Source organism: Vulpes lagopus, chromosome 23 (genome assembly GCF_018345385.1).
Source record: "Vulpes lagopus strain Blue_001 chromosome 23, ASM1834538v1, whole genome shotgun sequence".
Classification (NCBI taxonomy): domain Eukaryota; kingdom Metazoa; phylum Chordata; class Mammalia; order Carnivora; family Canidae; genus Vulpes; species Vulpes lagopus.
In genome coordinates this window covers 23363416-23380088 of record NC_054846.1, presented here as the reverse complement: position 1 = coordinate 23380088, position 16673 = coordinate 23363416, and the positions used below count along the sequence as shown (strand labels likewise).

Sequence of the window (16673 nt, the reverse complement as noted above, 5' to 3'; positions counted from 1 at the left end):
ACTAATGGACAAGTGGTAAAAAGTTCTATATTTTAATAAATATGACCAATAAATTCCAAATTCATATTTTATGACATATAAGCCTCAGATTGTCACAGAAAATTTAAATCTGGTATTAATCTCTGCCAGAAACTTAACAACACTCATACTACAAATGCACATAATACTTTCCATGCTAAAATAGTCACAAAAATTGAATAATTCACTTAGCCAAATTCACTTTTTTTGCATTGAGTCTATCTTTGATTGCCAAACTTACATTGCCTTCATTTTCAATGCTCACCACATCCCTAAAATATCCACATCTTGGTATTTGTAGCACTAAAGGGACTCTATTTAGGTTATTCTATTTTTTGGTCATAGCTCCGTATTTTGGTAACAAGACATACTGCCAGGTTATAAATGCTTTATTTATTTATTTTTAACATAGAAGAGGTTTGGTGGTGGATATATGGCCATTTGATGTTTTATGATTAAGAGTTCAAGTTCAGGTTCTCTTTCTTATAGAATGTATATGTATACCTACACATGTATATGTAACTGTTATCAAAATTAAGCTTAGTCACTAAAAGAAGATTCACTGTCTGAACTTTCTTCTGTATTTTTTTCACCTTCACCATCAGGCACTGGAGCATCTGGCCTCCTAAAAGAGAAGGGAACAATGAAAAGTTTTTCCAGTTGAAAAAAAAATTTACTATATGTAAATTAGGTTCATCCTATAATATTGCTGCTAATAAATCTGCCACGTCTTCATCCTTAACTGAGAGTCTCCTGCTCTCCTCCACAGCGTGCTTCTCTTTGGCTTCCCCAGCACTGCGGGGATTAAGGGCTGTTCCTGTATGGGCCACAGCACTGTTTTCTTTTGCCAGTCCCTACAGAGTGTGCTACTTCAGCACTTTCTGCTTATTACCATGGAGACCCAACTACAGACACAGATGCGATGTAGAGAGGCTGGCATGCCCAGTGCTACATCTCTGCAGCCTCCAAGTGTACCGAAGGTACAGAGAAAGGAAAACTAGAAATGGAAAGAAAAGGAAAATCTTCATGTTCCAGGAGAGCTGCAGAAATTTAAAAATGGAAGAGAGTAAAAGAATAGCTATGAAGAAACCCAAGCCATATGGAAATTTTGCAGGGGGAAGAGGGCCTGGTAAAAGAAGTTCTTAATATTTGTGGAGTGCTTTCACTTATATTTTATCTTCATAGAATGAATGTAAAAAGTATGAGTTGGTAAAAAATATGTCTCAAAGATTCCTTAGGCACAACAAAGAGATATGGGAATGGTTAAACTCCAACTTTGCAGGGATATATTATTTTTTAAAATTTTTTAAAGATTTATTCATTTATTTGTTCATGATAGACACACAGAGAGAGAGAGAAAGAAAGAGAGGCAGAGACACAGGCAGAGGGAGAAGCAGGCTCCATGCTGGGAACCAGACGTGGAACTCGATCCCGGGACTCCGGATCGTGCCCTGGGCCAAAGGCAGGCGCTAAACCGCTGAGCTACCCAGGGATCCCCGCAGAGATATATTATAATAAACCAAATTAAATTTTAAGACAGGCTCCATACTATTTGTTAGTAAGTCATTCTAATCGCTATGGTAATACTATCATTCAGCCTCTATTCACTCTAAGAAAGCATATTAAGTGAATAAAGTATACTGGGGAAATTAAGAGATAAAGGAAGAATGATGTAGCCAGCCTTAATAATCAAAACCTACCAGATTTATTTGTCCCTCAGGTTCCTTGACTCTTATTAAAGAATTAGGAAACCAATCAATAAGAGTCTTCTTTGCCACAAATGTAATTACTATTACTCAAAAAATGTACAATCTATCATTTAAATTCAGTTATTAGAAATTATGGCTGAGTTTTTAAAAATTCTGTCATCCTACAAAACAAATGCTGACACTGCTTTCCAACAATGGGTCAAACATAAATCCATTTGCTCTGCTTCCAGATTGATAATGACTATCAAGGAAGACACATGCACTCAATAGTAAAACTTTAAAGCTGGTTTTTGACTTTCTAAGTTTTGACTGATATTCCATCTGCCTAAAATACTAACACAAGACCGCAGTCTTCACTGCTCTCCATAGAAGAACTCTAGAAGTAGTGGGCATGAATACTGGACACATTTTTCAAGTAAATTTCTCTTTGCCATATAGGTGATTTCTTACTGTTTCTACTTTATTAAAAAGGAAAAAAATTATCAGAGTGAATTATTTGACTACATCAAAATTATATCTATGGCAACTCAAACAAAAACAATGTATATGATGTCTCTAAAATAAATGCTACTTAAAAGCAAAAGCCTCTTAAGCCTAGAAGGAGCTGAAATTACATAATTTATATGTATAGCCATTTTTTAATACATGTGATCATCACACAGCTGTATAGCATAGTAGCTAAGAACACAGATACTGGAGCCAGACTGCTTGGATTCAAATCCTAGTCTTGCTACACATTTGAGCAACTTTGGGGAAGCTATGTAACCACTCTGGATCCAACCAACTGATTGGATTGTTAATGATTAAAATGAGCTATTAGTAAAGTATATCAGTATCTGGCATATAGTAAGTATATTAAATAAATTCTATCTTCTATCATCATATCATCATCACATACCCACAATTTTGCCAGGGATTCTGTCAGGTGCTGGAGATAGAGAAATGAATAACAAGTAGTTCCTGCCCTGAGAAGCTGATATTTAAGGGAGATATTTTAGAGGGAGACATTAATGCAAATTATTATTATACAGTGTGATATACAGGAATACAGTTGTAGTAACTATGCTTATGTGAAAAGAAAAAGCAATTTACTCTACAAGGTTGAGTTAGAGAAGATTCCAGAGAAGTGGAATCTGTGAAGGGCATTCAGATATGAGTAGGAATTTCCCAGAAACAGAAAAGGTGGGAATAAGTGGGGATGAGAGTATTTTGAATAAAGGGGGGAAAAAGGGAATTCATGCTGCATTTGGGAACTATAATAAGTCATTTGGGAGCTAGAACATAAGGATGTTGCAGTTAAATTCAATGACATTAAGCCATTTGGTAGGAGCAGTAGGTATGAGAATTTCCTTCCTTTTTAAAGGATGAATAATAAGCCTTTGTTTGCACACATTACATTTTGTTTATCCATTCACCTATGGGTGGGCATGTGGGCTGCTTCCACCTTTGGGCTACCATGAATATGGTATACAAATACATGTCTGAGTCCCTGCTTTCACTTCTTTTGGGTATATACCCAGAAGTGGATTTCCTTAGCCATATAGTAATAGCATGCTTAATTTCTTGAGGAATTGCAATATTGTTTTCCATAGTAGCTGTATTATTTTACATTCCTACCAAGAGTGCACAGAGATTCCATTTTCTTTGTATCTCTACGAATACTTGTTATTGTTTGTCTTCATTCATCTAAAAATAAATTTTAGGCTACTTTGACTTGGAATTGCTAGGAGGATAAAAGAAAAAGCATCCACCCAGATATAAAAAAGAGAAAAACTTCAAGATACTATGAGAATCAAATGAGGTAATGTATATGAAAGTATTTTATAAATACTTTATGAAAAGCTTAATAGGAAAGTTAATAGTAATAATAAAGCTTACAACAGTATAATTTCCACACTGGATATTCATATTCTTGGGGGAAACAAAATTTTGGCTTTTTGTGCTATGATCAGAATTGCTCTTACTTGATCCTATTTATATGAATCTTTTAAGTTGTTTTTCACGCAAAGAAGTTTTTTTAAAATTAAAAAAAAAATTTATTCATTTGAGAGACAGTACATGAGCACAAGCAGCAGGGAGGATCAGAGGGAGAGGTAGAAACCAGATGCAGGCTCAATCCCAGGGCCCCAGGATTATGACCTGAGTTGAAGGCAGATGCTTAAGCAACTGAGTCACCCAGGTGCCCTCATGCAAAGAAGTTTTAAAGATATGTTCGAAAAGGTTGCTACCTTAAAGTACTGGCCTGAAGTTTAGTTTTTCAAAACTCAAGATTCACTATTAAAACGGGAAGATGAGGACTTTATAACAGTTTTTCAGTGACTCAAATATATAGTGAATCACTAAAAAAGAGTTCATCAGCAAAACGCAGAAACACATACAAAGTCCGTGTATTCATGATGTATCATGTATGTTTTTTTAAAAATCTCAATCTTTAAGGGCTATAAAAAAACGCTACCTTGGTAGCTACATTTTAATAAGCATATAATTTGTGGCACCAAGATTATCCATAAAAGTCTTAATAAAAGCAAAAACTTTAAACTCATTTCTTTATCTTTTAAAATAAGTATTTTTAAGTCACTTATTAAAGTTACTAGGTTGACCTCAACAAAAAATGAGCCAAAATTTACAATAGAAAGGAGAAGGAAGAACCAAACATATACCGATCAGTACTTTTTAGCATATCAGATGCTAGGTGTATGTTCTTTTTGATACTCACCTTTCTCCCATTTATGTGGCTCAAATAAAGATGCCAACCACAATTACTGCTGCCCCCATTCTTTCTCTTTACACTGTCACATAATCCTTGTTTCAGTCACATAATCTAAGGTTGGCCAGTCATTAAGCACTTTTTCCCCTGGGAAGAGAGACTGATTCAAGGGAGGGCACATGACCCAAGCAGAGCTAGCAGAATGTTTCCCTGCAAATGAGCTATAATATTCCAGAGTTCATTTCATTCAATTAGTAAAATTAACAATAATAAGGCCTTCATTACTGCTAATTCCTTGGCTTCAAGGAGCAAGATCATCTATAGTTGGAGAAAGGTGAATTATTATGCCAGGGAGTAATGCTGGAATGAGGTGCTAGGAAAGAGAGAACTCCAGTCAACCAGACAGCAAGCACAGATGATACTGAACTCCTAGATCATGTCCTACTCAGGCTTCTTAGCTATGTGAATCAATAACTTCTCTTTTGTTTAGTTTGAGCTGGTTTCTGTGATTCTGAACATGAAAAGAGCCCTAACATACAAATTCCATTGGTTTAATTTGTTTTATTAAAGAGATATTTATATTCGTGTTTAAAACCACAGTTACTTTAAGGACACAAAACATATAAACATACTTTGGAAAAACATTTATTGATGTAGATAAACAGTTTAAAAGTATTTTTTATTTTCTTTAAACTTAAAAGCCATTAAATTTAAAGCAGATTAAGTGCCAAGAACATTGTTAGTAAAAATACTGCTGAGTAGGTTATGGGGAGAGAGTATAGTAGCTATCATTCAAATTACTTTTCAATATCAACTATAGAACACATAAACTTATAATGTCACATGATCCAGTTGTCAATTAGTAGTGTTCAGTCATAGCTCTATGCAATGGAAACAGGTGGTCTTAAAGAAAAAGCAAAACACTAAATTCCTAAACCAAGATTGTACTGACAATATAAAGACCTCTGAGGTGGTTATAAAAATGACAATTCAGACTTTGATATTATAGTAGCTGGGGAGACTTACTTCAGCATTACATTTATTCAGACTACACATACTTTGGTCTTTTCCCATCTGAATGCCCATCAACACACATATATCCTGTCCTTTGTTGTGGTACATAGGGAGAAAATGTAATGCTTATTCCTATAAAAAAAAAATAGCCAGCGGGATCCCTGGGTGGCGCAGCGGTTTGGCGCTTGCCTTTGGCCCAGGGCGCGATCCTGGAGACCCGGGATCGAATCCCACGTCGGGCTCCCGGTGCATGGAGCCTGCTTCTCCCTCTGCCTGTGTCTCTGCCTCTCTCTCTCTCTCTCTCTCTGACTATCATAAATAAAAAAAAAATTAAAAAAAATAGCCAGCTTTCCTAGTAAAGACTGGCTTTTGCTGTTTATCTTGGGGTCCTTTACTGCCCCGCTGCTCCCTTATCTTTTGCTCACTAGTCATTGGTAGATCACAATGTTTTTAAATACCATATCTTTAGTATTTCTGTTATTTCTTTCTTGTAATCAAGGTCTCCAGCTTTGGACCAATAACAATATTTTGACATTGTTTTTTGTCTTGCTCTGTACTTTCTAGCAAGTCTGCCAGCCAGTGGTTGAGAAGTGACAATTACATTGAATGGGATTCCAGCTCAGCAAGGATTTTAAAAAAGAGCAGAAAAACTATTTTTGGAATCATTCAGTTGAAAAATTGCAGTCTATCCTGTTCTCAACCAGCCAAAGCCCAAACTTTAATCATTTATGTTGTTGTGTAGCAGGATGTAGAAAAGATCACTGGCAGATAAGGAATTCCCTTAGGGAGCTGGACAGAAAGTTTTCTTGGTTTCTAGAATCCTTTCGATTACCACTAGTAAACTCCCTCTTGTCAGAAAACGATAAGTAGGCTGAGGTGGTTACTTTTATTTCTGGCAACCGTAACTGTGGTCATTCCATAGTCTGGGAGGAGGTATAAATGTCTTTTGGATAAATACCCTCAGGGCAAATGCCAACTGAGCTGGTTTAAAGACTGCATGGTAGCTTGATTCAATTACAAGCTTTCATTAGCCAAATCAATATACTACATCTACTTACATCAATGGATAGATCATCCAAACAAAATTTATAAGGAAACATCAGTCTTATATGACACATTAGATCAGATGGACTTAATAGATATACAGAACACTCCATCCAAAAGTAGCAGAATACCAATGCTTCTCAAGTGCACATGGAAAGATCACATGTTAGGGCACAAAACAAATCAATAAATTCAAGAAGACTGAAATCTTATCAAGCATCTTCTCCACTCACAATGGCATTAAAGTAGAATCAATTACTAAGATTACTGGAAAAACTACAAAAATGTGGAGATTAATAACATGCTACTGAACAACCACTGAATCATTAAAGAAATCAAAGAAAAAATTTAAAAATATCCAGAGACAAAAGAAAATGGAACTATGACATACCAAAATGTATGGGATGCAGCAAATGCAGTTCTAAGAGGGAAGATCATAGCAATACAAGTTTACCACAAGGAAAAAAAAAATCTCAAACCATCTAACTTTGCACCTAAAAGAGCTAGAAAAAGAAGAAAAAATGAAACTAAAAGTCAGCAGAAGAAAGGAAATATTAGAGTGGGGGGGTGCCTGGATGGCTCAGTTGGTTAAGAATCTGCCTTTAGCTCAGGTCAAGGTCCCAGGGAGCCTACTTCTCCCTTTCCCTCTGATGCTCCGTCTGTTTGTACTTTTTCTCTTTTTCAAATAAATAAATAAAATCTTAAAAGAAAGATCAGAATGGAACTAACATAATAAAAAAACAATAGAAAAGATCAATGAAATTAAGAGCTGGTTCTCTGAAAAGATAAAATTGACAAGATGTTAGCTAGACTAACAGTAAGAGGCCTCTAGTAAAATAGAAAGGAAAGAGAAGTTACAACTGACATCATAAATATACAAAAGATCATAATAGAGTACTATGAACAATTACCAAAAAATTGGACAACCTAGAAGAAAGGAATTCCCAGAAATATACAATCTTCCAAGACTGAAGAAATAGAAAGTCTAAATTGACCAATTACTAGTAAGAAGACTGAATCAGTAATCAAAACTTCTCAATAAACAAAAGTCCAGAACTAGACAGCTTCATTCACGGTGAATTCTACCAAACATCCAGATTTAATACCTATCCTTCTAAAACTCTTTCAAAAAAAATTGAGGAGGAGGGAATGGTTCCAAACTTATTTTAGGAGGCCAGCATTACCCTAATACCAAAACCAAGACACCACATACACAAAGACACATACCTTACAAGCTAACATACCCTGATGAACACAGATGCAAAAATCCTCAACAAAACATTAGCTAACTGAATTCAATAATACATTAAAAGGATCATATACCACAATCAAGTGGGATTTACTCTAGAGATGCAAGAACGGTTCAACATCCATAAATAAATCAATGTGATAGGTCACATTACCAAACTGAAGTACAAAAATCATATGATCATCTCAATAAATGCATAAAAAGCATGTGACAAAATTCAACAACCACTTATGATAAAAATAATGAACAAAGTAGATATAGAGGGAACACATGTCAATATAATAAAGGCCATATATAACAAACCCACAGCTAACATAAGTCAATACTGAAAAACTGAAAGCTTTTCTTCTAAAATTAGGAATATGACAAGGATACCCACTATCCCTACTTTTATTCAACGCAGTATTGGCAGTCCTAGCCACAACAATTAGGTCAGAGAAAGAAATAAAAGGCATTAAACTGAAAAGAAAGTAAAACTGTCACAGTATGCAGAAGACATGATACTATACATAGAAAATTCAAACAACCATACCAAAAAACTGCTAGAACTAATAAATGAATTCAGTAAAGTACCAGGATACAAAATTAACATATGGAAATCTGTGGTGTTCCTATAATAATAACAAATTATCCAAAAAAGAACTTATTAAATTCACCACCCAAGAAACAAACAATCCAATCATGAAATGGGCAAAAGTCATGAACAGAAATCTCACAGAGGAAGACATAGCCATGGCCAACAAGCACATGAGAAAATGCTCTGCATCACTTGTCATCAGGGAAATACAATTCAAAACCACAATGAGATACCACCTCACACCAGTGAGAATGGTGAACATTAACAAGACAGGAAACAACAAACAATGTTGGAGAGGATGTGGAGGAAGGGGAACCCTCTTGCACTGTTGGTGGGAATGTGAACTGGTGCTGCCACTCTGGAAAACTGTGTGGAGTTTCCTCAAAGAGTTAAAACTAGATCTGCCCTACAACCCAGCAATTGCACTGCTGGGGACTTAGTCCAAAGATGCAGATGCAGTGAAATGCCAGGACACCTGCACCCCGATGTTTATAGCAGCAATGTCCACAATAGCCAAACTGTGGAAGGAGCCTTGGTGTCCATCGAAAGATGAATGGATAAAGATGTGGTCTATATATACAATGGAATATTACTCAGCCATTGGAAACGACAAATACCCACCATTTGCTTCGACCTGGATGGAACTGGAAGGTATTATGCTGAGTGAAATACAATCGGAGAAGGACAATCATTATATGGTGTCATTCATTTGGGGAATATAAAAAATAGTGAAAGGGAATAAAGGGGAAAGGAGAGAAAATGAGTGGGAAATATCAGAGAGGGAGACAAAACATGAGAGACTCCTAACTCTGGGAAACGAACTAGGGGTGGTGGAAGGGGAGGTGGGCGGGGGTGGGGGTGACTGGGTGACAGGCACTGAGGTGGGCACTTGATGGGATGAGCACTGGGTGTTGCTATATGCTATATGCAATATATGCTATACGTTGGCAAATTGAACTCCAATAAAAAAAAATTTACTACTATGTTTTTTATTTAACCTGATAAATCCAAAATATTATTTCAACATGTAACCAATATAAAATTTATTAATTTGAAAAGAAAGAGAAATTAGAATTCCATTCATAATTTTATCAAAAAGAATAAAATACCTAGTAATAACTTTAAGGAGGTGGAAGATCTGTATACTGACAACTGTAAGATGCTAATGAAAGAAACTGAAGAAGATGGAAAAATATCACATGCTCATGGATTGAAAGAATTAATATTGTTAAAATGTCCATACTACCCAAACCAATCTATAGATTCAATTCAATCCCTATCAAAATCCCAATGGCCTTTTAGAACAAATAATCCTAAAATTTATATGGAACCAAACCCTAATAGCCAAAGCGATCTTGAGAAAGAACAAGGCTGAAGGTATCAGGCTTTAATTTCAAACCATAGTACAAAGCTATAATAATCAAAACAGAATGTTACTGGCATAAAAATAGACACAGAGATCAATGGAACAGAACTGATAACAAAGAATTAAACCCACACAAAATGGACAATTAACTTATAAGAGTCAAAAAATATACAATGGAGAAGAGAGAAGTCTTTTCAATAAACATGTATTTTATTTATTTTTAAAAATTTTTTGTATATTTTTTTATTGGAATTCAATTTGCCAACATATAGCATAACACCCAGTGCTCATCCCATCAAGTGCCCCCCTCAGTGCCTGTCACCTCCATCCACGCGCCCACCTCTGTTTCCCCTACTCCTTGTTCATTTCCCAGAGTTAGGAGTCTCATGTTCTGTCCTTGACAACCACATGCAAAAGAATGAAACTAGACCACTATGTTATACCACACACAAAAAGTTAACTCAAAGTGGGTTAAAGACTTGAATGTAAGATCTGACACCATAAAATTATTTGAAGGAAACATGGAATAAGCTCCTTGACATTGGCCTTGGTGATATTTCTGTGGATTTGACTCCAAAAACAAAGGAAACAAAAGTAAAAATAAACAAATGGGATTACAACAAACTAAAAAGCTCCTGCACAGCAAAAGAAACCATCATCAAAATGAGAAGGCAACAAACTGAATAGAAGACTTTACAAATCACGTATCTAAGGAATTAATATCTAAAATATATAAATAACGCAGAAAACTCAGTAACAAAATAACAACAACTTGATTTAAAAATGGGCAAAGGATCTGGATAGACATTTTCCCAAAGAAGACATACAGATGACCAACAAGCACATGAAAAGATCTTCAACATCACGAATTATTAGAGAAATGCAAATCAAAACCACAATGAGATATCACCTCCCATTGGATTTAATGGATATTATTGAAAAGAAAAGAAATAACAAGTGTTGGTGAGGATCCGGAGAAAAGGTAACCCTCAAATATTGTTGATGGGAATGCAAATCCATATAGCCACTGTGGATAAAAGTATGGATATTCCTCAAAAAATAGAACTATATAATCCAGCTATTTGACTTGTGTGTTTATCCAAATACAAAAATGCTGATTTACAAAGATATTTGCACCTTCATGCAGTATTATTCATAATAACCAAGAAATGGAAACAAGCTAAATGTGCATCATTGGATGGATGACTACTAAAGAAGTTGTATACAATGAATACAATGAATACAGCTAGGCCATAAAAAAGAATGAAATCTTGCCATTTACAACAACACAGATGGATAGATCTTAAAGGTATTATGCTAAGTGAAATAAGTCAGACAGAGGAAGAAAAATATCAAATGATTTTACTCACATGTGGAATCTAAAAGAAAGCAAACAAATGAATTAACAAAATAAAAATATAAGCTCATTGATACAGAGAACAGACTGGTGGTTACCTGAGAGGAAGTGGGGTGGGAGTGGGCAAAATGAGTGAATAAAGTGTGGTGATGGATGATGGTAATGACTTTCAGTGGTGACTTTCTAAAATTCACTTCATTTTGTAGTGTATACAGATGTCAAATTACAATGCTGTATTACCTGCAACATATAATGTTATATACTAATTTTACCTCAAAAAATGCTACAAACTGTACCCCTCCACTAATATTAAAGAGTGTGACCAGTTGAATTTCATTTTCAGAAGTCTATTCTTTACTGCAAATTTCAAAATACAGATTTTTCAGTTTGAGAAAACAGCATAATTCAAAAGGATAACCACCTCGTGTATGTTAAATACATCTTGTTGAAAATAAAATGGTATATAGACAACTAAATTATTATAAATAAGCTGTGATCCAAAAGCCTGGTAAATCCAATTGTTTACAACTTGCTACATATTCCCTCATTAAAGCATTTGTAAATCACAACTAACATTTTATTGGACTTGCTTGTCTAGAGCTCTGCTAAGTGCTTACATCATTCTCTTACTAAGTCTGAACAACTCTGTGAAGGGTGAATTCTTCTGGCTTTACTGATGAGTAAATTTATGCAGAGAGCAATTAAATAATTAGTCTGGGGTAATACTGCTAGAAAGTGGCAGAGCAGAATCTGAATATGCAAACCATTTCTAAAGTCTGTCTTAGCCTGTGCCTTAACCATTATGAATTTCATCTCTTACTGGGCAGGTCCAGGGGGCAGTCTATGTATTCTAGAATAGAAGTAGTAATTGCTAAATAATAATAGTAACTATCGTTCTGAGACATACAAGTATACAGAAGAATAGGATAAGGGAGAAACTTCCCTCTTGCCCCATAAGATTAGGCATTGATTAAAAGAATTTACCTGTTGCACAGTTCTGAATTCAAAACTAAAACAAATTAACCTTAAAGATTTCCATTTTGTCTCCCCTTAAACTCTTTAGAGTATGATGATTACAAAGGTATTCTTTCACATGTCTTTATCTCAGTAGCATTGGAAACTAATTTTTACAAGCTAAACAGAAATAATTCTTGGTTATATAAGCACTATTGTTATTCTCAAAAACTTGGACTTTTAAAAATAATCATTTATTAGCAAACAAATTTTATTTGCTAATTATCAGGACTTTTCTTCAGTTTCACAGACTTTCTAAAATTCAATGATAGTCATTTTTTCTTGGAAAATAGCCAAGTTTTCTTCTCCCTTATTATGTAAACTATTTTAAAATTAGTTTCCAAATTTTTATACAAACAAGTCAATCAAATAATAATGTATTTGTGATCAGTCTTTATTTCTATATTACCCTCAGCTTTGCTTTTTGCTCAGTGCAGACAGATCTAAACTATTTCCTCTAATAGTTGTATGAGTTTGTCTTACCACCTAAGGCTAATTTTTAAAAAGTGTATGTTTATACTTTAAGGTAAAAACAAGACAATGTTTACTGAAAGTTCTTGGCTGAGGCTTAATATGTATTAAAATTCTAAATAAAAGTATACTCTTCCCTCAGATGATACATTTTCTTCTCCTTCATCATCTCAGACGTTTTTCCCCCAAGTGAGGCTCCCAAATTTTCTGTAAACATAATTCCCCAAATGCCAGAATCCCTCTTTAACACGGCGGTTGATTTCACTTATCGTATCTAGCTAAATGCTGAAGCTGGTTTTCTAGTAGTAGTGGTGATAGGTTATAGTGAGTCACCCCCACTCCAACCCTTGTGACCCATGGCATGTACTTATGAGGTAATGGATCAGAATTCAGGCTCCAGGCTGTGGTTGAGGAGAAGCTTTTCTGTAAGACAATGTTAACTGTTACTGGAATTCTATCCCAACATTTGGCACCACCTTGCAACTGAATGTTTCTCAACATTTACAGACAATGATGGGTCCTCAAACTTGCTAAATGAGATACATCAAGGAAGTATTAGGGGTGCTGGGGATTCTCCCCTTGGTAGTCATCCATGGACTTCCTCCCTTGGTGATACCTAGATAGAGTCTTGACAAATATGAAATTAGCCAGGCCAATAAGGTGGGGGAAGGAGTTTCAAGGAGAAAAAAAAATCAAAGACACTAAAAGGGAATAGGAGAATAACATTCAGAGAGCTGCCAGTCATCTGCTATAGGAATGTATGGAAGAGAGGCAAGAAATAAAGCAACAGAGTCTGGGTCTTGATGATAAAAACATCTATTTGCAATTCTAAGGTGTAAGACTATGTGTGGAAGGCAGTTGAGAGTCACAGAAAGTTTAGATTCACTAAGGCTTTAGTGACAGACTGAAAGAGAATTAAGGAAACCAATTGGGAGCTAAAATAATAGTTCAGGTAAGAAATGATGAGGGCTTGAGCTGAACAGCAATAGGCATGGAGTCCTGTGGTCAGCTGTGAGAGATATTAAAAATGAAAAAAAATCATAGTGACTGATAGGGACAGGGAATAGGATAGACTGAAGGATGACTTTCAAGTTCTTGGTGTGCGTAGCTGATTGAAGTAAAAGATTATGAAGTAGGTTTAGACTGGGAAGAGGATGAAATGAAGCCGGCAGGGGGTAAAGAGATTGGATATCCAACATATGCTGATGCTAACTGGATGGTTAGTTTTCCATTACACTTTCTCTAGAGAGAAAAATAATAATTTTAAAGGTCATTTTAGTTCTGTTATTGTAGAAGGTCTACTGTGTATCCAGAAGCAAAAAAGAGGTCATGGTCAATGTTAAATATATTTATAACATATATTCCAATGAATACCAAAATGGATTGGACCCATATGCTCAATTCACATTAAAATATATGTCACAAACCATCTGTTTCTAAAGTGTGTGTCAGAAACAATTTCCAGAACAAATGCCAAATATCTTGGAGATGTCTGAGTTCAAATTACCAATATATGCCATTGTATTTGAACTGTTTGCTACTTGGATATATACTAAATGTAGATACATGTGTGAAATCTGTTCTTACAGACTTTTAAAAAATTCTTAAATATTGTTTTTAAAAGATAAAATATGAGAAGAAGACTTTTATTGTGTTTTACCTCCAAAATGCACACATTTTCTTGAAGGGCTGAGCGCCAAGAAAAATTTCAAAGTATATTGCTAGTAGAGTATGAATGTCTGGATAACATAACTAAATACATCAGGGTGAACTAAAACCCCAAACTGGACACTTTACAAATATCTAGATACTTGAAAAACAGACTAGCTCTGAATAATCCATTAAGATATATTTTATCCAGAATGAGCAATGTAGCCAGGTTTCCTTGGATGGAATAAATTATTGTCAAAATTCTAAGCCACAATTTGTCAGCATTTCTCAAAAACATTTTTTTATAAAATTCACACAAACAGATATCTAGTTTCACAGCAATTATTAATGCAGACCTAGAGTGGCTTTATCCTATTTATTTCTCAATCTGGCTCAACTTAGATCATGGTAACTTTCCTATACACTAAGGTCTTAAAAATCTGGTAGAGAAAGAAAGGAAGAAAGGAAGGAAGGAATAAAGGAGGGAGAAAGGAAGGAAAGAATAGAATAAAAAAGAAAAGAAAAAGGTAGCATAAAAAATTTTTGTTGGATGCTACTGCTGTGGAGCAAAACTGTCATCAAATTCCATCTCTTTTGGATATATAGATTCATCAATTATCTATTGAAACTGCTCCTAAAATGTGCAAAGGCTGGTTTTAGTAGAAGAAGAGATTTTTCATTTTTCTAACATTCGCAGAGACACTATCTATGAGGTGGCTTCCTCAACCATAAAATACTGTATAGTGGGGAAAAATATAGAGCTTGGAATATTTTTATTATAATTGATAAATTTAACATCTTGGCATAATATGATATTAGAATAATTACTTACTCAAGAAGATCTGGGTCTAGTCCTTCTGATATCATTTTGTTTCTTATTGCCATCACTGGAACACCCTAAGCAAAGGACATAAGATAATCAATAATTAAAAATGCCTCCTTCATATAAACAGATATATACAACAATGAAGCAGAATTGAGAGCCCAGAAATAAACCCAAATACAGATGGCCAACTAATATCTGACAAGGGAGCCAATAATATTCGCTCAATGGAGAAAAGACAGTCTCTTCAATTAACGGTGCTGGGAAAATTGAATAGTTATATGTAAAAAAAAAACGAAGCCTGATCCTCATCCATATCTTATACCACTCACAAAATTAACTCAAATGGATGAAAGACTTAAATTTAAAACCTGAAACCATGAAGCTCCTAGAAGAAAACTTATGAAAAAAACTCTTTGATATGGGAGTTGATAATGATTTTATGGAAATCACACCCAAGCACAAATAACAAAATATGTGAGACTATATCAAACTAAAAGCATCTGTACAGCAAAAGAAACCATCAACAAAGTGAAAATAAAATACCTAAAGAATGGGAAAAATATTTACAAACCATATATCTGTCAGGGGTTAATATCCAAAACATATAAAGAACTTATACAACTCAATAGTAAAAAAAATGTAAATAATGCAAATTCAAAATGGGCAAAGGACCTGAATGGCATTTTTCCAAAGAAGATATATGAATGGCCAACAGGTACACAATAAGATGTTCAACATTACTAGTTAATAGAGAAATGAAAATTAAAAATAATGAGATATCGGGGATCCCTGGGTGGCGCAGCGGTTTGGCGCCTGCCTTTGGCCCAGGGCGCGATCCTGGAGACCCGGGATCGAATCCCACGTCGGGCTCCCGGTGCATGGAGCCTGCTTCTCCCTCTGCCTGTGCCTCTGCCTCTCTCTCTATCTCTCTGTGACTATCGTAAATAAATAAAAATTAAAAAAAAAATTATAAAAAAAAAATAATGAGATATCATCTCATGCCTGTTAGATGAATGTGAGCAAGGGAACCCTTGTGCACTGTTGGTGGGACTGTAAATTGGTACAGCTGCTATGGAAAATAGTGTGAAGATTTCTCAAAAAATTAATTTCTCTAATTAATTAAATTAATTAGAACTACCAGATGATCTTGCAATTCCAGTGCTGGAAATATAACCAAAGGAAATGAATATACTAACTACTCAAAAAGATGTAAGTCCATTTTTGTAGCAGCATTGTTTATGACAGTCAAAACATGGAAACAACCTAAGTGTCTATCAGTAGACAAATGGAGAAAGAAGTTGTGGTATAGATATATCTCACACAATAGAATACTATTCAGCCATAAAAAATTAGAAAAACCTACTATTTATGACAACATGGATGGACCTTGGAGGCATAATGCTAAAACACATAAAGACAAATACTTCATGATCTCATTGTATGTGGAATCTAAAAACAAAATAAAACTACCAAACTCATAGAAAAAAAGAGACCAGATTTGTGGTTACCAGAGGTAGGGATGGGGAGGTGGGTGGTCAAAAGTACAAACTTCCAGTTGTAAGATAAAGAAATAGTAGGGATGTAATGTACAACATGATGACTACAGCAAATAATGCTGTATGGTATATAGTAAACTTCTTCAGACAGTAGATCCTAAGAATTCTTATCACC

At 35.0% G+C, this 16673-nt stretch overlaps 1 protein-coding gene across 4 annotated transcripts in view; it reads right to left on the bottom strand.

Moving 5' to 3' along the window:
- Positions 1–389: 389 nt before the first annotated feature.
- The window catches only part of WASHC3 (WASH complex subunit 3), a 47058-nt gene continuing 30774 nt past the window's right edge, over positions 390–16673 (bottom strand). For all 4 annotated transcript variants that reach the window (XM_041738952.1, XM_041738953.1, XM_041738954.1 and 1 more), the window contains 2 exons: positions 15009–15073; positions 390–643 (listed from right to left, as the gene is read on the bottom strand). In XM_041738952.1, the coding sequence (XP_041594886.1) occupies positions 559–643; positions 15009–15073 (150 nt within the window). In that variant the 3' untranslated portion in view covers positions 390–558. The remainder of the gene's footprint in view (positions 644–15008; positions 15074–16673) is intronic.